The following is a 27,656-nucleotide window of genomic DNA, read 5'->3' on the forward strand; positions in this document are numbered from 1 at the left end:
AATTACGATTCATTTCTTACGTCCTCCAGCACTAAAAGTCTGTTCACACATAAGGAAGGATTTTTGAAATACCGACCTCTTCCCAGTTTTGTCCTGCTAGCCTGACTAGCTCAAACTGTATTTTACATTACCAAATTGTTGAACTCACATGTTTTTACATGTTTGTAATGGAATCAATATCCACAGTCTTGGGAACATCAATATCCAGGGTATGTATAAGATAAGATACTTGAAAGAAAGTGGTTGTGTCAATAAAAATACAAATCGAAACAACATCAGTGATATTCATGGTACATGTCTTTTGCTAATATCAGAGGATCGTACGTGTACATGTATGTGTACATGGTAAGACTAATAACAGTATACATTATATGAACAAATACATGTAAATGAAAATGCAGGTTGGAAAATGTATTTGCTAAACTTTCTGTTTCTACATTCCTAAGTTTAAACAATGGATACCAACTTTTTGCATATAATTTATAAATGAGATCATTTGCATTTGAAATGAAATATTAGAAATCCATTCTTTCCACAGAAAACAGCATCCCTTTCCAAGACTGCATGATTGAGATACCAATTTTGCATATAAATAAGATAATTAGTATTCAAAATGAACATATCCATTCTTGTCGTCTCAAAACAGCATGCATTCACAACAATACAGCTTGATATAGATACCATTTCTGCATATTAATGAGATTATTTGCATTTAAATTAAATCCATCCTTCTCACAAAACAGCAACCATTCCCCAAATACTGCTTGATTAATTAAGATATCATATTTTGCATATAAACAGGATAATTTGCATTCTTTTCACAACACAGCAACAACATCCGATAAAGATTGATTTAGATATCAATTTTGCAAATGAATAAGATAATTTGAATTTGAAATATCACATCTCCATTGTTTTCACAAAACACTCTCAATACTGCTGGAATACATCATAGTGCAAGATACTAAGCTTGCATATACATTGTAAATGTGATAATTTGCATTTGAAATGCAACATTACATACCGATTCTTGTCAGCAACCACTCCAATAGTGCTTGATTAAGAAACCAAGTTTTACATATATATGAAATAATTTGCATTTGAAATGCAACATTACATACCCATTCCTGTCAGCAACCACTCCAATAATGCTTGAGTTTTGCATATAAATGAGAGAATTTGCATTTGAAATGCAACATTATATATTACCCATTCTCGTCAGCAACCACTCCAATACAGTATACATGAGATAATTTGCATTTGAAATGCAACATTACATACCCATTCTTGTCAGCAACCACTCCCAAGACTGCTTGATTAAGAAACCAAGTTTTGCATATAAATGAAAGAATTTGCATTTGAAATGCAACAATACATATCTAGCAAATGCACAGCCATTCCTTAAATTACATGATCACGGCGGATCTCAACAGAAAAACAAGGAAATGAAAGACTAAACATAAATATTTCTTGTTTAAAAACATCAAAACACTGACTAAATTATACGTTACTGGAATAACACTGCCGTGACTTTTCTGATTACAAACTGTAGGAGGTCACAAAGGACGAATACAGTTTACGACATCTGTTCAATTTTGCAGTAATTCGGCTTTAAACGAGTCACTATTTCTGTACACAGACATGAATAAAACATGTGAACCTGTAATGCTTTATACAGTAACACATCAGAATTCTATAGCAGATGTACATAACTCAATAAATCACCTTTAACATGCATTGAGTGAACCACAAGGTGTGATAATGCAATAAACCTACTTTCTATTCAAACCCATACCATTTGAAATCATCACCTACACATTCACAGAATACTAACTTCTGCTCGGCTGATTTAATCACGATGTGTAAAATAAGGCCACTTTCTTTTCACCCTAGTATGGCTTGAAATCATTACTTTTGCACCTACAGACTACATATATGTATACCAACATCAGTTTGACAGAGATTACAAATGTACATCTAGACTCAGGGACTATAGAATACATCCCAATAGAAGTCATAGCCGAGTCAAATTTTAATAAGTTCATAATACTGATGAGAACAAACAAACCTGAACTTTTGACATCATTATGTAAATTTGTATACAATGCATTTAAACAAAGAGAGATGCTTACAAGTGAAACAATGTAATACTAGTATTCATTTGAACTAAGATTATATGACTTTGATTTTGTTGTACATTTCTTACGTTGTATACGGTCCGGTCCGTAGGCCTTGTAAAGCAATGAACACATTATTATTATCATAGAATATTGACTTGTATTCAATGAATTAAATCACAACCGTGGACTGAAATTTCTATTTCTACTGAGTGACCTGAAATTATCAGCTTTGCATCTGTAGAATATCTGCCAATATCTGTTTGTTTGACTAAATTATGGAGATTACATCCATGGAACTCGGACTTGCATTCAATGAAATAAACCACAACTGTGAACGAAAATTATTATTTCTAGTATTCTACTGAGTCACGTGACATACGAAATCATCACCTGTGTGTCCATGCATGCACAGAATACCCATATCAGTTTGACTGACTAAATTACAGAGATTACACATGTACATCTATAGATACAGTCCTGCACTAAATTAACTACATCATAACTGTGAATTCACTAAAAACTACATTTTGTACTGTCTATTTCTACTGAGCGACATGAAATTATCACCATGTGTGGCCATAGAAAGCCAACATCAGTTTGTCTGACTAAATTATATAGATTATATCCATGCACCTCTGACTCGTATTCAATGAACTAAATTACATGTACAACTGCGAACTAAAAGCTACTTCCTATTCCAACAGAACAGCATGAAATCATCACCTGTGCGTCCACAGAATGCCAACATCGGGGTTCAACTAACTAGATGCGTTCGGGACAGCTATTAATATTATTATAACTACAACATGTACACCTCCATGCTTCTACTACACAATCAAATCAACTACATACATATACATTCTGATTGATCAATAGGGTCGTAATTTCTGTAGACTATACAATTACTATCAATCTACTTTCTCTACTGGATACACAGCACGTTGCAAGTCCATTGAAATATGGCCACTCATATTTAAGTTTCTATTTACTGGTTTTTCACTCAAACATGGCTACTAATTAGTTTCTCAATGCTATCAAATTGATTTTTCAGTACATCCAAGTAAATTCTACAATACACACATTACCTTTAGGCTTTTAGACTACAAAATGTACCATCTGTATTCAATTCAAGCAAAGCATGGTAGACTCTATTAAAGTTTTAGTATCATTGACAATCACAAAATACGTCAAGTGGGATAACTGAAATGTACTATGAATCAAAGCATCACAGTATATATAAAGGCAGACACAGACAGACATGGAGACAGACACAGACAGACAGATGGACAGACAGATGGATGGACACATACACACACACACACACACACACACACACACACACACAGACAGACAGATGGATGGATGGATGGACAGAAGCAGCTCATTGCAGAAGCCTCACGTCGTATCTCACAGACAACTTTTAGAGGTACATGTATAAATTTTGATGTAGAAATCACATATTGCAATGTAAACACTATCTAGAATGAAATGGACAATCATACTTTCTTACCACTCTCTTACATTCACCCAAACTGATTGGTCACCATGTGGAGTAATAACGTACATCAGCCTAATCATGTAATTGGCTACATGTATATTCAAATGAAGTCAATATGTGTACCCCTTGTTGAGATGAAGAAAAGAGTGATGTAAAATTCAACACCACACTTGTCCTATTTGCTATCAGCGTTACCTGAGTGGCTGAGCATGAAATCTTACAAGCATGCATGCCATTGCGAAGGAAACGATAAAACATACATGAATCTCTGTGGAGTACAAATTAAGCATACAAGTAAAGCTGAGACTGTCATATAATGTAGCATAAAATTATTATTCCAGCCCAATTGCTACTGAAAAACAAATTTCAAGCTGCATGCAATGACTTAGAGTGGCTCTCGTTTTGTTACAGTTGATCAATCATATTGAAGTTTGAGTGATTACTATATTGTTGTGGTTCAAGATAAAAGTTATTTTTGATATACACATGTAACCATGATTGCCAATGCAGTCAAACATAATCTGATTCACATTGTGTGTTTATTGAGATTGATGAAAGGAAAAACTTAATTACGTAAAATTTATAGTGACACAAATTGTGTTCTTTAAATATTTATCTACCCAGTATGAAATGATATCATTTTCACTCATATCCCAAATTCAATATTGCTTTAATTACTTAGAACATATTGCTATTTTACCATTTAGAAATTGTTACATCGTGCAGGGTGACCGGTCTATGGTTACATATACCATTGTGTAAGTCAAACAGCTGTGCACACCAGGTTGGTATGACAAGGAAAACGGAAATCACATCATTCACACAGGGCTCTACAGAAGGCAAAACCTACTACTGCTGTTCATCTCCTTCCCACACGATCCTGTCAAATATTCTTTTATATATGTCTTCACAGGATGCCGTATTTCACTGACTGTGATGTCTTGACAAAACGCATGAACAGCAATGATTAAGGTCGTATTTGTAATCAGTGTTTCAGTAACTGAGTACATGTACAACAGTGATGCAAGACTAGCTGAACATCATCAATAGAAGGACAAGGCCAATGGAGTGAACGGACACAGATGACATATATATATCTGTGCAGGACTTAATTTGGACAAAAAAGCCACTGATACCTGCACTAGTCTAAGACATCAATTTAATACTCCTCTCAAGTAGCCTAGCAAATTTGCCATCTGACACAACATAACTGTTCTGGTCAGTGACATCTTCAAGCCTGACAGCCACCTCCATGGGTTACACTTTCTAAGTTTTCATCATGTACCACTTACAGAGCATGAGGTCATGAGTGATTTACATCATTTAGTTATTATTATTTCCCACTCTCATTGGCGTTGTAACTTTGGCCATGTACATGTAGGCCATTACATGTATGTGGGGGCGGCAGCTTGATGTGGTCATCCCATTGATATGTTCCTGAGGGTCTGTTAAATCTATTTAAAGACCAACTGAGGTCGTTGGCCTTGTGCGTTGTTTTCTCATTACATTGACATTACTTCATTTGATTATTTTAACAGCTTTATTTTTTTTTTGTCCCAAAAGGGAAACAACATATGATTATGCCAGCAGCACCTGATTATGAATTTTAAAGTAGACAACAGTATGAAATTACTTATTCAAGTACTACTACCTTTATATGGAACTCCTTGAGTTTATACATGTAGATGCCTATAAACACCAACAAGCAGACTGACACATGAATCTAAGAAGGGTATGATTTGTACTTTAACCTGGAATCCATTATCTCCAGTCTCACAGTATGGCATTTATATCCGGCAATTTGTACTAAACCTGGTACTTCTATTTTGCAATAAAAAACAAATACTAACATGGCTATAAATAATATTCAGGGTTTTCGCTTTAAAATCTATAATGATTTTTTCATCAATCATACTGTTTTAAACTTCTGTCAACAAACATCTTTAAGGGACACAGTCAGTAACTTTTTATGAACTTTACATCTGTTTCATATGTGTACATGTTGTTCTAGTCTAGATGCTACCTGTGGTATCAAATCATTATTAGTTGCTATGTTGTTCCAACTACTAGCATACATACATGTAGTGAATTTAGTACATGTACATCTAGCAACGGGTACTAGAAGAGCTCTAACAAGGCACACTTATTCTATCTTTCAGGGAGTGTGTTTGGGTTCTTTTTTGAGCATGTGATTCCTATAGATCTTGCTATGCATACTTTACTGTTTATTTAAACTTGCAGTGTATCATTCTATTTTAGTATACAGGTATTTGTTAGGTACTTCACCTACATATATTTCATCTACACTGTTTGTAAAAGAATATTAATTCAAAATGTCACGGATTATACTGATTTATGAGGACTGTATTTTACTCATTACTTTTGCACTTCCATTCCTATACCAAACACAATTGCATGACATAATTCTCTGGTTACCAATAACTTCAAAAAATACCAGTCTCTTTGAATCAGAACATATTTAGCCAATGCTGTCACCTTGAGTTGACTATTAAAAATTTGCTTCAAAATACATTTTAGTGCATGTATTAGTAGCAGTTTGTAACTGATTTTAGTTACAGAGTGTGTCCCTTTTAAGTCACAACTTCTCAATACTTACACAACCATTATTGTCATTTTTTGCTGAAAAAGATATGAGTAAATCAGAAGTGACTTTTCAATTTTTGGTTATGAAAGCTAGAATGTAAGTAGCAATAGACAGAAATAACTTTGACTTACAGACAAAGTAAGGTACAGCATACCAGCATACATTTATGACATGGTATCTTGCGTTTACCCTTGGGGTTGCGGCAACAGCAACACCAGCAACAGAAATAGATGAGAAACAGGAGGAACGAGAGGAACAGCCATGCTACTGGTAAGGCAGCCCAGAAGGTCAGTGCCTGTAATGAAAATAAACAGTATGAAAGTGTTATTATAACATCATACATCGGAATGTATACATATGTAATAGAGAACTTGGACACATCTGTTGCTGCTATACTATACAAACTCGACCTTGACAAAAGTTTCTTCCACAGGGACATCAAGTTATTTCAATGGTAAATCTACCCTTTATAAACTTCTAAATGGCAATGGCATCTTGGCATTTTAGGCTTGGCTGTGACACTTGCTACCTTCAACCTGTCAAAACTCAGGTGACGTACACACAGTGACACTATACAAGGAAGATCAAAGATATAAACCTTGGTTTTGGTTCAAGAGCATGTAGAGCCTAGAGGGTCACTTCATATTCAAAGTGAAAGAATTCAGTGAAAAGCAAAAGGTCTCCTCCAACTTTACTGTCCCTGGGCTTCAAAGAAAAAGGTCATGAGAGGTCGAGGTCAAAGGTGAACAAGTTCAGATAGGTAATCTACTGAAAGTAAAAGGGCATTCCAACTAATATCTTAGTATTGTTTATCCTTACGAGAGAAGGGTCATGAAGGGTTGAGGTCAAAGGTGAACAAATTTTGATTGACAATGTACTGAATGGATACACCAACTGTATAATAGTAATATAAAGAATTGGGGTTTTTACATCTAAATTTGGCAAATATCTGAAAATAATTTGCAAATTTATAAAAAACAAGAACTGTGAACATCACAGGTTCATTTTGTCCATGTATGGTTATTTCTTTCAATCGTTTACATGTACTGTGTATTTATTGTAATGATTTTAACATTGGTACTTCATATAGTACCCGGGTACTGTAAATTCCATTGCCATGAAAAAGTCAAACTTTCACTGCCAGGATCATGCAGTACCACAGAAGTTATTGTCAGTGGTATTCCCACTCCTTTCGACAATGACATACCTCTCAGCATATCTGCACAGTCAAGAATATTTACCATTCTTTTCACTTTCAAATAGCCTATACATTGTGACCTTTGACCTTATGACATCATTACTTTAGACAATAAAGGAATATTTCATGTATTTATATTGGATACAACATATGCAAAAATGTAACACCACCACCACACCACCCCCCACCCCCCATCATATTTTGTCATTAATTTTTCGATCGTCTGTTGTAAAAAAACATTTGAACCATGGACTACTCAGTAACTGTCTCACACCTGTGAACTATGAAATGTGATATAAACTTCCCATATTCATGAATTTATCATTCTCAAATTACAATTATTAGCAATTATCCTTGTCAGCAAACTCAACAACCAGGCGTAGTAAATCGTGTGAAAAAATGTCTCAAAACGGTCAAGTTACCCATAAAAAGGCTTTAAGAAAAACCTATCAATTGCGGGGTGAATTTATCATAACTTCATATCAAACCTTCATAAACTTATAATAATCACATGTATGTAATTGATATTGTCATAAATCAGATATTAATACAGAAACCATCTAAATGTAAATATTATGTTTGTTATTAATTATTGGAAATTCCACACTCACTAGGGTGTCACTATGTTACTAATTGGGGTGACTGTACTAAATGCACAGCTTACTCACTTAGACCATTATATGAGTGGCTGGCATTCATGGTGAGTGTTGTAGTGACTGTAGAAAGTGAGGGTACATGCAGATTTTGAATTTTCATAAATTTTGTATTGCTTTATTTTCCATTTCTTTCAAATGTTCCTATGCTGTAGTTTTCATGTATGTATCTAAATACATATAAATCGTTGCTATTGAGTGTTTTTTGTTGTTGAAAATATCTTTGACATTCACCACACAGTACATCAGGTAACAACTTTCACCTCTAGTGATAGATAATTATGGTTGATTAGACAGTACTTGGCACCTCTTTGTTACTGGCTTTCATCACTTCTATTTTATGTAACCAACACCATGACCTACTTACAATGACAAATGCCTTCCCTGCTGACTAACTGTTTGTTTGTGATTCTTCACTAATCATCTAAGGGGTGATAATTGGCATAATGATGTGTGATTATAAACATTAAAGTCATCATCTCAATAGGGTGTTCTTTACAATCAATAGTAATGGTATGGGCAACTGTGTTTTCTTTGTTTTTACCATGCCATGGATGTATCTGGGGATGCTGATGCATAGTTTTACTTAGATATCAATAAGCCATTTTTCGTCTCCCGGCAGATCTCACGAGATTATGTGTGAGCCATTTCGTCCTTAGCAGCCAGGTGAGGGTGGTCAAGCTGAAAGTGTCAAACACTTAGCAACACTATTGTTATTAATGTCATCACACATGGCCACAGCGAAAGCTTGACCGCGATCACACGTTTGGCAACCATTGTTGTTAGGCATATTTGCATATCTCGCGACATCTGCAACGAAATGTAAAATCCCTTATTTGTCTATGGCTACATAGCAAACACCACACCATACTTGCCAGGCCTGTACGAGCACATAGGCTAGAGGCAATCTGTGGTTTTGCCAGAATCTCTTCTCACAAAGTGTGAAAAGAGATTTTGAGACTCAAAGTCATATAAATAGCCTCTAGACTAGCCCTGTATATATGGTGGAATCAATACACTGAACATGTACATACCAAGGACTGAAACCAAATTATTCTCCATTTTTGTGAGCTACGGAATTGAAAACACTTTTAACCATATATTGTACTGAACATACTTTGGTTGCCTGGCTGTACATAAATCTAGTGAACTGTTTGTGGGTTAAAGCTGCATGTACATTTTATGTCAATACTGTATTGACATCTTTGCACTGTACAGATCAAAACTAATGATGTCATTTGAACTGGTGAGCCAGACTTGCAGTCAGTCTATTTTTAGTACCTTGAGTACATCTTTGCATAAGGTATTAGTGTTGTGAAACTTGTACAGTTCATGTACATGATGTGAAATAGTTCCACTTACATAAGATGAAACAGTTTTTTTATTTCCCAGTTGGCAATACTCCCAAAACAAAACAGTTTCCTTCCTTGTCAGATAAAAATTACAGAAACTCACGATAGCTAAAAAATGTCACTCTCTGACACCCCTGGATTCATCATTTGACAATTTTTATTTCATAACTGACAATAACCTCAAAACAAAGTAGTTTCCTTCCTTGTCAAATAAAAATTACAGAAAGTCTCGATAGATACATGTAAACGTCGATTCCTCATTAGGCATTTACAGTTTTTCATTTCCCTGTTGGCAACATTCCCCATATAAAACATCTTCCTTCCTAGAATCCTAGTCAGAAAAAAAATGACAGAAACTAAACCATCAAATGTGACAACAGATATTTTTACTCATATAAGTTTACATTATGAATATTACGCATACCGGGAAGTGAAACTATACTTAGATATTTAGTTTGCATATATAAATAAAATGTTTAAGTTATTTTTAGTTGTAACAGATATTGTACTACATTGTGTATATGACTTTTGTACTGTTTAATTTCTTTGGCTCTAATTTATCAAAGCAGATCCATTTTACAAAATAGAGTGTTTTTGCTAAGGGCAACATTACGTAGGTAAAATCTACCGAAGTTCCCATGTTATTTTACCTGGGGTTTCAAAACAAAATTACCATAGACGCTATGGGGAATCACTGCCATTTTTACCCCTTTCTCCCTCTCTCCCTTTCTGTTACCAGGGTTCCCCAACCTTTGCAAAAACACTGATACATATGTGCCAGTGTTCTCCACGAGCAGTTTTAGCAGGGTGTGGTGCCTTGCTATTGACGCCCAATGCCCAGCACCCTACTTTGATGTTTTGCACCCCAGTATATCAGTCATGTGCCCTGATGTCATTATAAGTCTCTCGCACAGTGCAGTAACTACATTCTGCCTTATTCCTATCTATTGAAGTATACAGAAATATCCTATATGGGAATCTCATATAACTCTTTGGGTTTTGCAATTTACCTATCTTTGTATGTCGGAAATACTGAATCAAACATACAATTTCTGAATATTCAAAATGAAAATTCAGTTAAAGAAAAGCTAGAACATGTTATGTCATGTATAGATTAGATTTGAAATTCCTCTCATTTTACTTCTTTCTATATTTAGGTATATCAGACACAAATACTGGAATAAATCAATATGTTGGAACAAATGCTAAAAAAAAATATGAAAAAAATTGTATTCTGATTATGCCTGGAATGTACTTTTATTATACACTGACATATCTCATAACTGACCTAAATAGCTCAATGTACAATTCACATTTTGACATTATATAAGACTTCAAAGAATGAACACACTGTGGAATGTCAGGATCTCTGGTTCATATCTCACTACATTTTTTTTTGCATTTCCTCAATTCAGTTTTATGAAACATCATGGTGCAAAGTTGGTTCTTAAACTAACCCTGTCACAATGGCCCTTAGACTTAATAGTTGTTGTACCATTTGCATTACTTCATAATAAACATGTTGTGGAAAACAAATACTCTTAATATTTAAAGTTAAATATTTCAATATAGTATTCGTATGCATAACATAAACTTTTTTATGACACAGATGTAGTACCAGGGTGCACAGTGCAGGGAGGTGGCGTGTATACATGTATGTACATGTATATTGTATACATTGCAAAAAATTGAGAATAAAGCTGTTTGTGGCAGGCAAACATATCTTTTCCTAATCTTATATTATAATCTCTATATTTCATGCACTTCAAGTAGACAAATAAGATATATTACAAAACTCTACCTACTGGTATTTATAGATAAAACCAATGAACTGATATTAGCAGTTTAATATCATATGTCACTTGATACAAAGACATCCATACATGTATGTGTAAACTACTAATGGTCAGACTGATCATAAATAAACAAACAATTCCTTCAGCAGTGCATGAAATTGGAGGGGGGGGGGGGGCAGTTACTTCAAATTAGACCATGTGTGCACATTTGTATGCATTGAATGTGTATGTGTGTGCACATGTATGCATGTATCCTTGCATATTTAATATACATGTATGTATGTACGGATGTATGTATGTATGTACATGACTGTATATACATGTATGTGTGTGTGTGTGTGTGTGTGTGTGTGTGTGTGTGTGTGTGTGTGTATAGGTGGGTGGGTGGGTGGGTGGGTGGGTGGGTGTGTGTGTGTGTGTGTGTGTATGTATGTATGTATGTATGTATGTATGCATGTATGCATGTATGTATATATGTATGTATGCATGTATGTAATTGCATGTATGTAGGTATGTATGTAAGCTGAGCAAATTCCAACAGAGCCACAGTCATAACTGTTAATTTAGCAACCCACCCAATGTCACTGATCATGATATGATACTGCTGTCTACTGCTGTGTGCTGTGGTTTCATGCAGATTGATGCTATCACTGCTGTATGTGTGCTCTATGGTTACACATAGACATGCATGGTATGCAAACTGCCAGTATCTACCATTACCATACAGTTGTCTATATCTTCTGAAATGACAATGATACAGTACTGGTAACATAGAAGTCTCATTTCTATCCAACCCTTAACCTGTAGCTGATAATGGCTACTAATTATACTCACCATCAGCAAGGTGACAGGAATACTTAGTGTCTGTATGTCATCATAGTATGCAACTACATGTATAACCATAGGTGCTTGTTACTATAGAGAACTACATATTAAAGTGAGGAAGCCAGGCGCCAGGCAGAACATGAGGTATGATATATAACCAACCTGTGACAGCCTCACTCACATAGTTCTCTACACCATGTAGTAAAGTTCACAAGCACCTGTGCCTAATTCATTTGCAGTGGGAAATTCATGTATGTATATCATACAAAAGCATAATATTATGTTATTACAGCATTCTGGGTGAAATATGCCTGACTGTGTATGTCATGTACATGTATATTCTATGCAATTGTGTCAACATTTTATGATATGTGATAACATCATTAGCCTCATATCATACCCATTCCAAGACAAGGCTTAGAATAGTTGACGCCTTTCTCTGAAACCTCTGCCACCTACATGTAGCTACAACTATACATAGTCTTATCTCTCTCTGTTGTGGTTTGGAAAGCTAGTGATAGCAGACCGAGACAAGTCTCTGGGCTATATATATATAAGCCTTGTATTGACTATTTGAATTCCACTGAGTTCTAAATCCCTCATCATAGACTTATAGGCAGAACTCAGTGGACATTTGGATTACATAAATGCTAAAACCACATGTATTGGTCAATCAAATCGCAGTCATCTAACATTTTCAACATATATATGATCATAAATTTAGTTCGCACAAAAGTATACATGTACATGGCATGTATATCACCATTCTCTGCAATTTTCTCTTTTCAGCCTAAAACGATACTTGACCTATGAACATGTATCCGGAGCTGTAGCGATTCATTCAAGTCTCCAACTGACAGTGGCACGACACTTTCCGTTACTCATATTTCATTTTGACTGGTCAAAGAAAAACCATATAATTTGAAGTGCTGCTGTCAAGTAAATCTGAAGTAGAAAATATTTGTATTTGCCAGACATGCCTTTACAAGTCCCAGACAGTCCTTGTGATCATACAGTACTAGTTGTAGTTGCCAGCATACTGAGGCAAATGTCACATTTACATTGCAGGTCAGGGGTCATCATAACAAATTTTGGTCACCACCTGTACTTTCCGATGTTTAACAGGAGTATCATTGTCAATTTCATTATTCTAAACTGAGCTGCTTTCTTTTGAACTAAACACTAACGTACAACGGTATTAGAAATTATCAAAACATTGGAATACTCATTAATATATATACATAAATTTATAATATATTGTTTAAAAAATGCATCTCAGTCCTATCAAACCAATGGCAATACACATGTATATGTTTACTGTATTCATCACTGATTCAAACTTTTCTCAAATGAAAAATTCTACTCACATGGTCAAAAAATTTCTTGATATCATACTTCAACACTGATGTCATATCAGCATTGCCAGGGGAATGCTATAATGGGCTGTTATCATGACACATCAGTGAAAATTGTAGATTTGCTTCCAAATTTGGGATTGCTTCTAATAAATCTTTTGACTCTGTGAGTAGAATTTTAAATTTGATACTGTGAACTCAGAGTCCATGAACATTCATTCTCATAATATCATTTTTATTCATGAGACTATCTATCAAACATGCATCGATACTGAATTCTCAGTCACTTTATCTATATCTATGTACATTGTATAGCATGTACAAATTTACAAAAAATACATATAATACACTATTTATTTTTGTTATTGTGCAATTTGTACCCTCATGTTCTATGCCAGTCTGGTCCATGTTTTTTTTTGTTAATGTTCCCAGGAAACTATGGTCGAAATCATGAATGTTATTTTTTCACATTTTTTTTGTTCACTTGTACAGTTGTACATACAAAATGTATATCATGTCATGTTGCACTCTTTTCACTACATGTATCTGGTGGAATACAAGTTCAACTCAAAATATCAATGAAATCCCATCAGGACTTATTCTTCTACACTATACATCAGAATGAGAGCACATCCATACTGCAATGTATTGGCATTTAACTTGTAATTTTATTCTCAATGGAATAATCTCACAGGCAATATTCTTTTAATTAATTCTTTTATTGCTTTTTTCCAAGTGGATGACTTGAAATGGCGGTTTACCTGATGTACAAAGTCTTCATACCCATTACAAGTACTTGGAGAAACTCATAGTCTGTGTATACAGGTAAATGTAGGTACGACAAAGTAGCTTGAACCAATCGAGTACAAAGGGAAATCGTGTTTGTTGCTACACTGACGAGGTCACGGAGATTAACAATCTTGCCCACTAGAAAAGCTTTTATCTGACAACTAAAATAAGTGATTTGTGCTATGTAATGTAAAACACAGCTGGCTTAGTGTCAGTCATTGTTACCTGTTTACATCGTAGTGACGGCCAAATCAACTGCTAGAAATGCACAATCTATGTATCTTATCGGGAACACAGACTAGGAACTGTGCCTCATATCGAGTGAAATTACACACTGCCACTCCAACCTGTCCATCAAACACAGTGTCAATGGCTACATAGTAACTAGTATCAGATGGTTTCTAATAACAGTATAGAGGGTTGTTTTTAACACCTGAGCCACAGAAAGAGATAGTTTCACCATTCTGCAAGTCTGTGTCCAGCTGCATTACTCATAAATCAAGTGACGCACTCTATCTAGATTTTGTAGCACAGTTACAATGTATATTCCCATTTCAAAAGGTGTTGACTAGTACGTTGAGGGTGACTATTACATTATCCACTCTCCATTTACTGTCACTAGTGATGCATGTCATATTACTGGAGGGTGGGGAGTGGGTGGCTTTATTACATTTTACGGTGTTCATCATGCGTTGCTCTCACCTTTAGCATCTGATTTTGACGTACATAAATTGAAGCGCAGTACGGAAATTGCAATGGCTTTTGTTACATCTTATAATAGCTAGTTTCTATTGAGGATGATACATGTAGTTTAATAAAAGAATCAAGGTGGTAATGACCTGATAACTTTGGACAGGTGATTACTGGGCTAAGCAAGATAGATGTTTTCCAAAGTCCTTTTCTTTTTTGCATGAAAGATGCAAAGAGAAAAGACCAGATTACAGTTTATTGTCATTCAGGAACATAGAGATGGAGTACCATTACTCTTGCAAGTACAAATTGACAGATTAATTTTGAACAATTGTAGCCATCTTTTCCATCATGAGAAATCAAATAAACTTAATATTCAAAACACAATTAGAATCATGAATAAAATTATCTATGATTTTACAAAGAAAATTTTTAACAATTTTTAACAATCAATCCATTGTGGTGTAGTCTTCTGGATTTGAATAGATCATATTTGACAAATTGATTGATTTCATAATCCACACATAATACTGTATTTTATTACATGTTAATACTTTCAAGATTGCTACAAATATTGCCTGGAATTACTCCTGCATATAGAATTATCACTAACCTAAGGGGACATGCGTCACTACGTTTGTAGTAAGTCAACATATGAGAAACCATGTCAGTGACGGAGATTTTGAACTGGATGTAAAATAAAAACATAATTTTGAAAAAATAAAGTATATTTTAAATTGCATGTATATCAAGTTCGTGAATTTTGAAGAAAATTGTGGATAGTAAAGAGATGTTTGAGAATGTACATGCACATGTAATTCAACACATTTGCTATATTGACCGACTGGTAAAATCTTACAGGTACAAAATTTAGTTCAAATACGCCAACTTAGACTAGTCAAGGGATGAATTCCCTGCACACACACACTTATATAAACGTAGGTGTGACTCAAAGAACTGAATACATCCATCCATTCGTCATACCAGCACTTATAGTGTATGTATCATACAATATATGAATCATGTAGAGTAACTCCTTGTAACAAACTTAAGGAAACATATGCTGTCAATCACTTCACTGAAGTAGGGATAATGAACATTTATAGCTTCCAGCTAGCAGACAGAGACGCTGGTACGGTGCTGCCTTCAGAACATTCACTATATAACAACTCATTTTATCTGATTTTGTTTCATTCTCATCTTCCTGCTTACATGTACTATGGTGTACATACCTGGAAATATATAATATTTTTATATAATATAATGTTTTGTGGTCTGCAATGTGTAAATTATATGTACTGTGTTTTTGTGCTATATATCAAATTTCAAATTTGTGAAAACAGACATATTACACACATGTAAGTGGCTGTTGTCATTACAACAAAATATACGATTCTTTGTTTACTTTTACAGGCACCTCATTCAAATCAAATGCAAAGCAACAGAGCAGATTTTTTTTTCAATATTTGAGTTCAATACACAAATTGGGAGTCTGTGTGTATACAATTTAAGCCTAATAGATATTAAACATTAAATCCGAAGTGTGGTAACATGTGCCAGAACATGAAGTACCACACTTTCGGCTAATGTTAATTAAATTCAATGGGCTTCACACACGTACCGAAACCACAATTTGTGCATGTACATTTGTACATGTATAGTATACAAATGTACATTACACTTGACTTATCAAGTGCTGTGGTAGAGGTCTCTAGTTACAACATAGAACTTTGTCATGGATTTTATTTTATTGCCATAAAATAACTTCAGATTAATACCTATAAATTTGATAATATCATAGAGCCTGGTCTATGATAATGTCAACATCAACACCACCACTACCACCACCACTACCACTATAAACATTAAAAGTCAGTGTAGACAAAGTTTTAGCATCTAATTACTTTGATGGGGGTCACATTTGAGTTATGATTGGTTGATTAGTAAAATAGTCTTTTTGAAGAATGTAACTGAACAACTTGTTTTGTAATAAGACCAGGATCAGCACTCTGGAAAGGTTGTCAAACAAAAAGCAAAGGATGACAGCATACATTTTTGTAAACACCCTTGAAGTGCTCCTTCTTAGTACAATGTGGCCTTTGGTCACCTATTATCAAAAGAAAACCCGACAGTCTAGCTGCTACACTGCTGAAACTGAATATAGTTGGTCATAGAACCATCTTCTACTATAGCACATATACACATGTAGGTAACATTGAGAAGATGACAATAAAACATCTCTGGTATTGTACAATGCATTCACAAACATCATGTGTACTTGTGCTATACTTAATAGTTTAACCTTGGTGTAGAATCCCTTGATGCTCAACTGATCAAAATCCCCCAAGGATTTTTTACACTATGTTGCTTTTTACTAATTCTATTAAAAATCAGTGGGTGTAGTCCAAACTATGTCTGTTGGTTAGATGCACACTGTGTTTCTATGGTAACAGTGATATATGGTAAATGAAATATGGACAAGCCCAGCTTGACTTCATAAAATAATTTTCACTCTGTGCTTAATGTCACTGTACATGTTTAGAGTGAAAAGAACCTAACTGGATATAATTACAAGTTAATCAACAATTAGTCCTTCAAAGGGTAAAGAAACTGCCTGGATATACTAAATTAATGTTCAATTAGTCCTTCAAAGGGTAAAGAAACTGGCTGGATCTGCTAAATTAATGTTCTATTAGTCCTTCAAATGTTAACTGTACATTAATTAGGTACAGGCACAGAGAAGGCTAATTAGAACATGAGTGCTGGCATTTCACCAAGGACAACAATTGTGATGTTATACGATGTGTTTGTATCTTTAGTCTTGACTACCAGACCATGACATCATCCAACTAATAGTAAATACACATTGGGAATAAAACACACATGATATTGTATGCTATAAAGGGCTAAGATTCAATCTCATGTTCTCACATCCGTGTCATCTATCAGTAGAGAGCTACATGTATAACTTAGGTTTATATACATTGTTGTTTTGTTCAGTACCTACTTTTTCTATACAAGTAATCACACCAGTGCCACACTATTAAACAAGATTAAAGGCCAAGGATTCAATCCCAGGTCCTAGCATACAAACATACAAACTATCTTATTGGTGGAGCCATGTATGTAAGGACTATTCCTAATGTTCTGGCCCATTTTACCTATAGCTCTGCCAGACTATGAGTTTTCTCCTAATGATTCAATTCCAGGTTCTAACATACACACTATCTTATTGGTGGAGCCATATGCATGTATGCTCTGGGCCATCTTTTCGTATAGCTGTTTTTCTTATCCAAAGTTTACGCCCAAGTATTCAACTCCAGGTTCTTGTATTCATGAGTTGCGTATCATGTTGGTGGAGGGTCTATGATTCATGCTATATTATTGGTGGAGTCATAATGATTACATTAGATCATCTTTACATGTATCTACATTTTGTATATCTCTGCCAACTGTTTTTCACACTCAAATTTTTAATCCTAACCTGACATTGGCATTTACAGGTAAAGCCTCAGGTTCTCATACATGTATAAGTACAACATGGATGCTATCAGTGGAGTCATATGGAGGATACTTTTTCTAGACCTCCGCCAGACAACTGTTTTTTACACTTACATATACTTCGTAGTCATATTAAACCACAGCCTCTTTTATGGCATCATTCAAGACGCATTGTCAAGAGGTTCATATTGTCACCGAAGTAATATCAGGTCTGGTTTGGTTTGCGAGAATTATTCTGACCCTGATCCAAACTGGGTCTTAAGGGGCTATGATTCAATCACAGGTCATCACATTAGTATCATCTTATCAGTGGAGTCATGAGGATTACATTGGATTATTCTTTTCATCTGGCATGACCAACTTTTTCTATAATAATTAATAGCTCTAGTAGACAGTTGTTTTCCACATCTACATTTGTACCCGGCTCCAAACAAGTTATATACCTGGTACATTTTATATAATGACAGACAGAGTTAGCATTACAAATTATGATGCTCACATTTAGAGATTTAAGTTTGAGCTTCACAAAGAAGGAGATGAAAATACAAACTACATGTATGTATGAAATATTCATTAACCATATAATCCCACAGAAGAAATCCCTATTAGATTCTATGTTTATTATATATAGTATACATTTGTATTAAGTACATATTGTACAAGGGGTTAAAATCTCCTTGTCTGCATTGCTGTTAGCTTATTGATAAATTGTACAGAAATTTAGGATGTAAATTGAAAGATTAACACAAAATTGATAACATCACAGCTATGTTTACAAATGAGAAATTATCAATAATTAGGTAAATATTTGATGTTGAAGTTCATCTTTTTTCAATGCCCAATTATCTTCTCTTCAGACATATTATTGGACATAATTTGCATAAATGACATAAATGACAAAATGGAGACTTGGTACTAAAGTTATGTGTGAATATGATATTTGATATTAATATCATAATTTTTCATCATACAGCCTGGCATTGTGCAACTTGCAGGTGGCTGTCATGTCATGCATACAAGTAGTCATTCTCCTTCCCCATGTCTATAATAAGCATCTTGATTGACACTGTTAATGATGTTTTTCAATGTATACAAAGTATCTAAGCATTTAATGTTAGCATCCTTGCTGTGAGAAGTGTGTGTGTGGTGGTGGTGGTGGGTGGGGGGGGGGGGTAATAAACCCCTTATAGAATGAATGTACAAGTGACCACCATCAAGGATAGTACTCTCGATGTCAAGACAATTTGCAAATTTCTTACAGGCTTTTTCCTATACAGCTTACAGACACTGCACCCTGGAGTGAAAGTGCTAAGGTCCATGCTGTCAAAAAAAACTATTCTCACATACCAGTATTTATTATTTCTCTTCTCAAAACAAAGTATAGTTACTAGATTCTTTTCTCATGAAATACAATATACAGAATTGTGTAATGTAATATGGCGGCAGTGACATGTTCACATGCCTCAGACCTTTGTGGTACAATGTATTACGAATGTGACATAATATAAATACAGGTGCTAAACAGCTGGATATACACTACATGTATATATATCCACAGACAGACAGGGGTTTTGTTAAAGGGTGATACATGTACATTGTAGGTAAAATCTAGAGTTCACAAAGTATTGTACATTTGTATTGGGTTCCCCACCACAATTATTAAGGTATGGAAATCCATGCCATCGAGTTTACCAGATTTACCTACTCTGTTACTGGGGGTTCCCCACCAAAATTACAGTACACTAACAAGTATGGAAATCTACACCAAGTTACCACATTCCCTACACTGTTTATAATACTGGGATTTCCCACCATGCACCATTCTGGTACAAAGTATGGGAAATCTATGCAAATTGTTATAATACTGGGCTTTCCCATCATGCACCATTCTGGTACAAAGTATGGGAAATCTATGCAAATTTTACAAGATTTCCCACTCCAATATTAGGGGTTCCTAAAACCTTAGCAAAAAACATTAATTAAGGTTAAAACATTGACATAATATGAATACAGGTGCTAGGCATATGTGATGACTATATCCATACATACAAGTATAGGACATTGACACTACATCAATACAGGTGTTGAACTCTTGTGAAGGATTAGTCTACATTTAGCAATTCCCTATGTGGCATCTGCTCTAGACAGAATATTTTGATGAATAAGTAACATCTTTGTATTAAACTTAGAAGGAAGTGACACCAAAACCAAACTTCATCCCCCTCCTGTCATACCCCAAAATCACCCGTAAACACCACAAAACTAATTATCAACAGATCTACTGATATACAGACATTGCCTTGGTAACGACTAGAAAGATGCTTCAATATTGAATAACCTATCAAGGAGGAAATGACATCACCTACAAAGGTAAAAAAACCCAGACACATAAATATCGAAACAGGTGTGATTGCGTCATATCGAAACAGGTGTGATTGCGTCATAGCAAAACTGAAACTGAAACATGGTTGCAGATACAAATGTGCTTACAATGAATTCATGTTGGCGACAGTCACCCACACCACTTACGCCTACATGTACATGATGACATGTGTATCTACGCAACCAAGGCTAACTGATACCCAATCATTGACTGAACCACTCAGGAATGGTACACAACTAACAAGTGTTTGGATATTAAATATATCTACACTCTACAGTATGTAACTTAATGAAACTGAAATAATATCTGCACTGTACAAAGGACGGATTTGTCTACATTTAACTTGTGGAGAAAACAATTATTAACTTTTTCATAACTTGATATTAAATTTAACTATTTGGAATACTACTTATCTACTCAGTTATTATTTTTCATTTGTGTGTATTTATGGTCATTTATTATTCATCATATAATGTACATGTATATATTTCAAATTATCATAATCTACTTTTCAAATGTGTACAAAATACATCTATTCATCTACCACATTTTAAAATTCTCTATAAGTAATTAAAGTATATAATATACAGAATAAACAGTATAGTGTACATAATATACAAATATATTTGTACATACATACATACATACATACATACATACATACATACATACATACATGTACATACATACATACATACATACATACATACATACATACATACATACATACATACATACATACATACCATTGTAATTTATATGGTTACCAATACAAGGAGATTAACTTGTAGGCCATAGGAATTTCACTGTTGTTTTTATTTGTCACTAAATGAGCTATTTACTATCATTAGAGAAGGCCAAAGTGACCATACATTGTACCTGAGATGAACTTGAAACTTTGACCTTTACCTCAGGTTCAATGTTCTCAGTTCCTAATGATCAAAATAAGGTTCTAGGGCAGATACACATTGTTAGTTTATTTAGTATACAAAATACATTCTTTAGTACAATAATACATCACATAGTTGTGGTATTATGAAATGTCCTTAGAGCTTAAAAAAAAGAAATCGCACCTAAATTTTGCTGTCAAAGGGTCTCTGTTAAACCATGGATGTATTAGTGAGATCTCTAATACATCCATTGTTAAACTTAAAGATGGTCTGAAGGTAAAATCATTCTTGGTTTCCAAGTCCTTGTACAGGGATTTCCTTTAGAAATTCATTGTAACAATTAAGACAAGAGTATTTTGACTGTCACTCAGTTCACTAGATTTCTATCTCTTTTAGTTAAATTCTGAAACCACAGAGAAATCACTGCAGGACAGAACATAATATTCCCCTTTCAATGGATGCAAATCAGAGAAATTTCAAATGCAAACAAGTAAAATACACTGCCCTTACAATGAACAATTGGAGAAATGCAAAACAGTTTAAATTAATTATAATGATGTATTCGTTATTGTGAATTATATTATATCAGTATATTGATGGTGGAAATCGAGGGATCTGATTGGTCTAGACATCGAACTAGCGCGTCTAAAACGAGTGATAATGCACTGCTGGTACGATAATGCACTGCTGGCACGCGTCCAAATTTTGTTCGTCTACGAGCGTTGAGTTGTAGTCCGCCGTGATACTGATAGTGAACTCTTCGAATTGTCAGAGGAGGATTTTCTCTCAATGAGACAATATTTTATGAGAAATTATTGAAGGAAATTTCGAAAGCAACCAAGTCATCGCGTATTTGTTCAAATCATCGCCTACTACATGTACTATAGGTCAAGGCATGCACGAAATCGGTCCCACCTCGGCGCGGCGCGGCCAGTTGGAGTGGAAACATTGGTGAGCTGTCCTGTCCTGTCATAAAAATGAAGCAAGTGAAAGAACTTACACTGGCCGACTTACCATTAATCTAAATAGAAATTTTTCTGGGATCCTGTCCTAGAGTATCAGTCATCAATCCGAGAGGGAAATCCTCAAACCCGAAAATCTACCGACGTAACTTCCAGTAATATAAATACATTGTAAATATCAACCTGTCTATCACTTCACCGAGTCGCGAATTCGGCCGGGAACGATCGAAGCATGCTGTATTCAATAAACCACTTGAAGTTTATACCTTGAGTCAAACAGGTTGTTTATTCATCACTGTGCACTTTTAATGAGCCGATCAATGTACAGATTATCCCTAGAAACGATTCGCAGGTAAAATAAATCCAGTCGCTGCACGACGTTCACGTTGAGGCCAAGATCAGCTGTCTTGAAAGCAGCGTTATTGTTATGCAAATTAGCCACAGGGGCGCATATGAAACGAGAAAACGTTAGTTCTTATCTTGTTTCCGATATTTTCAATATACTGGTATAATATAATAGCGATAAACCACCCCCTGGGGAAGGTATACCACTCGGTTTTGACCAGTGAACTCAATATATGCACTCGCTATCGCTCGTGCATATATTTCGTTCACTGGTCAAAACCTCTTGGTATACCATCCCCAGGGGGTGGTTTATTGCTTAAGTATTTACTCAAAAGGTCTTGGGGATATGAAAGGGGGCTTGATATACATGTATGTGTTTATTTAACACAGACTGCTAAAACAGAGTTTTTGTGAAGTGGTTCTGTGTATTTATATTAAGCAATTTTTCCATGAGTATTTGATTTAATTTATGGCCACATAGTCAAGGACAGAGAAAACATTTTAATAGCCTTCAAAATGTACAAATGTTATTCACATTTTATTGATATTTCCAAATGAAATATTGCACAGATGGTTTTTTCCATGGTTACTTGTATGGTTTTGCTATTTCCTGTTGATGCATACAAATGTACTACAGATTATCAAATGGTAAACTCTTAGTAAAAACAACGATAATGGAATATAAACAAATTTTCTAAAATACTGCAATTTTATCTATTTTTCATGGCTGTATTAAAGCAAACACAAATGGTGTAAAAAACAGCATTATGTGGTTGAAATATCACAGTAAATGTATCTTCAACAATTTACCAATTTAAATACTACATGTATACTGTTATGGCAGAAAAAAAATACATTTTCCCTTCACAAGCTTGTAAAATAAGTAACTAAATCACGACTATGATGATGTATATTTCTCATGACTACATTTTGTTAATATGTTCCCTGGCCTTGAAAACAGATGGATACATCAATAGACACTAAAAATGTAACCAAAATCATTCACTCCTACATTTCCCATGACTACTCCAGTCTCTACTTTGCCTGGTTAAATGGAGAGGCATCAAACCACAGCAGAAACTACAACTGCATACTTCACTCTGTTTTCCATTTTATTTTCCCTGGTCCAGGAAAACACATAATGACATCAAAATCAAGTAATTAAAATCATACAACTGACATTCTTCACTCATGGACAGCATTCCCCCTGACCATACTATATTGTACATGTATGTAGTTTATTTCATTCTCCTGTTGGGGAAAATGTTACAAACATCAAAACCTGGTAAAATCTACAACTGAATATTTCCTTCTTGTGCTTCCCATGTTTATTTCAGATTCCCTGGTTGGAAAAAATGGATAGAGACATCAAAACCAAGTATAATCTACAACTAAAATAAATGTACTACATGTACATTATCCAGGTTTATTCCAGTTTTGCTGGTTGGGAAAACAAATAGAGACATCCAAATCCAGTAAAATCTACAACATAAACATATTTCATTCCTAGTACAGTTTCCATCATCACATGCTAGTTTATTCCACTTTCCCCTGGTTGGGAAACGAATAAAGGTTATCAAAATCCAGGAAAAACTACAAGCATTTCACTCCTATATTCCCATCACCACATGCTACATTTTGTAGTTTATTCCAGTTTCCCTGGTTGGGAAAACAGATAGCCTTTAAAGGGCCTACTTAGCCAACAAGTATTGATTTTGCCATTATACAAGCTTCCTACAGCTATCAAAGTACTTATAACGGTTACATTATTTACCATTCACTTTCTGCTTCAATGACAGCTGATTTTCACTGCCTTGCTACTCAGTGCTAATGATGGGAAGTACTGGAAACAGTGATGGAAAAAAAACAACCCGGAAAATGCCGGAATGACAAATAGCTAAAATTAGACAACAGCAAAATTCTGGTTCAAGAACATATTGTTATTTAATTCATATTCCTATTTTAGTGAAATTGATATACCTGGCTACTTATTAAACCTTATAAAAACATTCATAAAAATTCTGCTTTCTATGTTTCTATATTTATTCTCTGTCTGTGTTTGTACTTGACATGGTGTTGCAAGTTTCATATTTTTAACCATTTATGGATTCATGTTGTTGACAGAAATTCACTTCACAGTATAAAATGTCGAGAAATAATGATATTCACATTAAAATATGAATACATATTTTTATCCCATGATTCAACTGTACAATACATTACCTTGAAAAATGTTGTCATTTCATTTCCTATGACAAAGATAACCTGATTAGATATGAGAAGAGCATAGAGGGAATATTACATGCACGAATCACCAAACTGAATGTGTCTTTATGTAGATGTATTATTGTGAAATATTGCACACACACAGAAATTTTTAATCCATATTTTATGTGTGCCCATATCTTTTTTGTATCCCGTATATCTAATTTATCTGGATTTTGCCTAAATGTAGATTACAGAAAATGAAAATGCTAGTCAAAAAAATGCAAAGAACTTTTTTTATGAAAATATAATACGAGTATTTCATAGTATGTATATTATTCAATTTATCTTTCAATTATATTTCTCTATTTTTATACATACACACACATTATATTGTAAACGTAGCAACACACCATTGTCAAACTCACATCTTGTTCACCTTGGAAACCCATCTCATTAGTTTTGCTGGTTTCTCTTTTCAGCTATGTAATGAAATCGAAGACTATAAATTTTCATATTGAATTTCTACATTCATATTTCTACTATAAAATTCAGTGAAAATTGAGCAAAATATGTACTAAATTATGTGCAGTGAGTAAAGATTGATTGATTAATTGATTTAAATTTCATTGATTGCATGCAATGGAAATCAGCATTCTCAATGGTAAACAAGTCTGTGATATAAAATTATTCAATAGGGCAACGTAAGTTCAAGTATGCATACATTAGTGCATGTAAATATGAGCCCAATAAATATATCTCCTGAGAACAAAATGAGCAATGTATCTGTTCCTTTCATATAATAAGTCCCCTAAGTACAAGCTTTCACAATGGTGGTTTTCATATATCACATTTTCAATAAGCTATCTGGAGCTCCAACATAAAAAGCCCGCGATGGACATTTCAGCTTTCATGTATAATTGCCTAGTGCACAGAATACTACGTATGCCAATATACCATACTCTGGAGCTTTTAAATCTACGCTTGCCAAAGATGATGTATAAGGCAACTTCATTAGTCCCATGTGCTATACTTGTAATCTGGCATTCCCCAATGTGTATCTAAGCTCCATCTTAATTCTAGCAATATGGCGGCACAAATACAGCTTTTGTAGCTCTCAGATGATATCATTAATTGAATCAATAATCTACAAGGCATGACAGTTTAATCAAATTACGACTTCACTCTGCAACTTTCTATAATCGTATATTTTATATGTTGAACTGAAAGTGACATTTCACATGTACAGACTTTGGGACAATCTCACAATGTCGCACAAGCTCAATAAACAAACATCGTTCATTTAGGTCAAAAACCTCCCCTCCCCTCCCCTCTCCCCCTAAATGAATGTTCACAAGTGCAACATCAAACATTTATATATGGTGTAAACTGTGATGATATACTGTAGCGGTCACACTTCTACGATCGATGTAATGTAAAAACATGATTGTAAACACATTAAAATACTACTAGAAACCCAGCACCATATCTCACATTAGAAGTATATTTTTATCAACTTTAATATCAACATCTCAATAGTAAATACAAAAGCTAAGTGCAAAAATGAAGTTCAGCAATTACATTGACATCAGACCCCCCCCCCCCCCTAAACGAACCAAGTTCAATTATTGAGCTTGTGTGACATTGTGCGATCGTCCCTAAGTCTTGAATCATGATGAAGTGATGGCAAGTTCAAAGATGAAAAGACAATTTCACTATCATACAAGCTTTGTACGTACATGCAATAATCTATACTGCTACCACTGCAGTAGGCTGTAAGACCACATTCATGCCATACTATTAGCCAGTGGTATAGAAGCCTGATTCACGGATGAACAACACGATATATGTACTAATCTTACAGCCACTGCAGTGCATTGTAAAACATTGAGGGTAATCTTTTGTGTCTGAATTTTTTACAGTAAATTTGAACTGCATTTATGGAATTGAATTCCTAAATAGCACAGTACATTGCAGTACTACTAGACATGTTTAGAAACGTTGGTTGTTGTTCAAGTGTGTACACTAGTACAATTGAGACTGACAAGGTAAGATTTCAGTAGTCAGCACATCTCACACATTTTACTTTTGACCAAAATATTCAATACATGTAAATCTATACTGCAACTAGCTGCATACAATACAAATCAAACAGCATATGTGACCATTTAATACATGTACATCTATAACTATCAATATATGTAATGGGTACACCTATACAGTCATGTAGCTGTGATTTTCTACATCAAGGAATGTGGAAAATAAGTTGTTTTAATAATTAATTATCTATGTTATCGACAAATTTACATGCACATGTACACATTACATCTCAAAAATCTATCAATACAGTCCATAAGAAAAGTCTGACCCCCCCCCCCCACAATAAGTTATTTCGTCCAATTTGTATTTCATCATATTCAATCCATAGTTATTGACACACAAAAATATGAAATTCCTTGTAAAAATAGAACATAAACATCCAAATATCA

The 27,656-nt window shown here is 34.5% G+C and overlaps 2 protein-coding genes across 2 annotated transcripts in view; both read right to left on the reverse strand.

Annotated features, from left to right (window-relative positions):
* LOC144434925 (arsenite methyltransferase-like) overlaps positions 1-27,656 on the reverse strand; it is a 320,525-nt gene that overhangs the window by 81,154 nt on the left and 211,715 nt on the right. The window lies entirely within an intron of this gene.
* LOC144435183 (protein tweety homolog 2-like) overlaps positions 1-27,656 on the reverse strand; it is a 76,173-nt gene that overhangs the window by 33,623 nt on the left and 14,894 nt on the right. Inside the window, exon 2 of the mRNA XM_078123755.1 lies at positions 6,355-6,518. Within this exon, the coding sequence (XP_077979881.1) occupies positions 6,355-6,518 (164 nt within the window). The remainder of the gene's footprint in view (positions 1-6,354; positions 6,519-27,656) is intronic.

This window comes from Glandiceps talaboti, chromosome 5, assembly GCF_964340395.1.
Source record: "Glandiceps talaboti chromosome 5, keGlaTala1.1, whole genome shotgun sequence".
NCBI classification, from domain to species: Eukaryota; Metazoa; Hemichordata; class Enteropneusta; family Spengelidae; genus Glandiceps; species Glandiceps talaboti.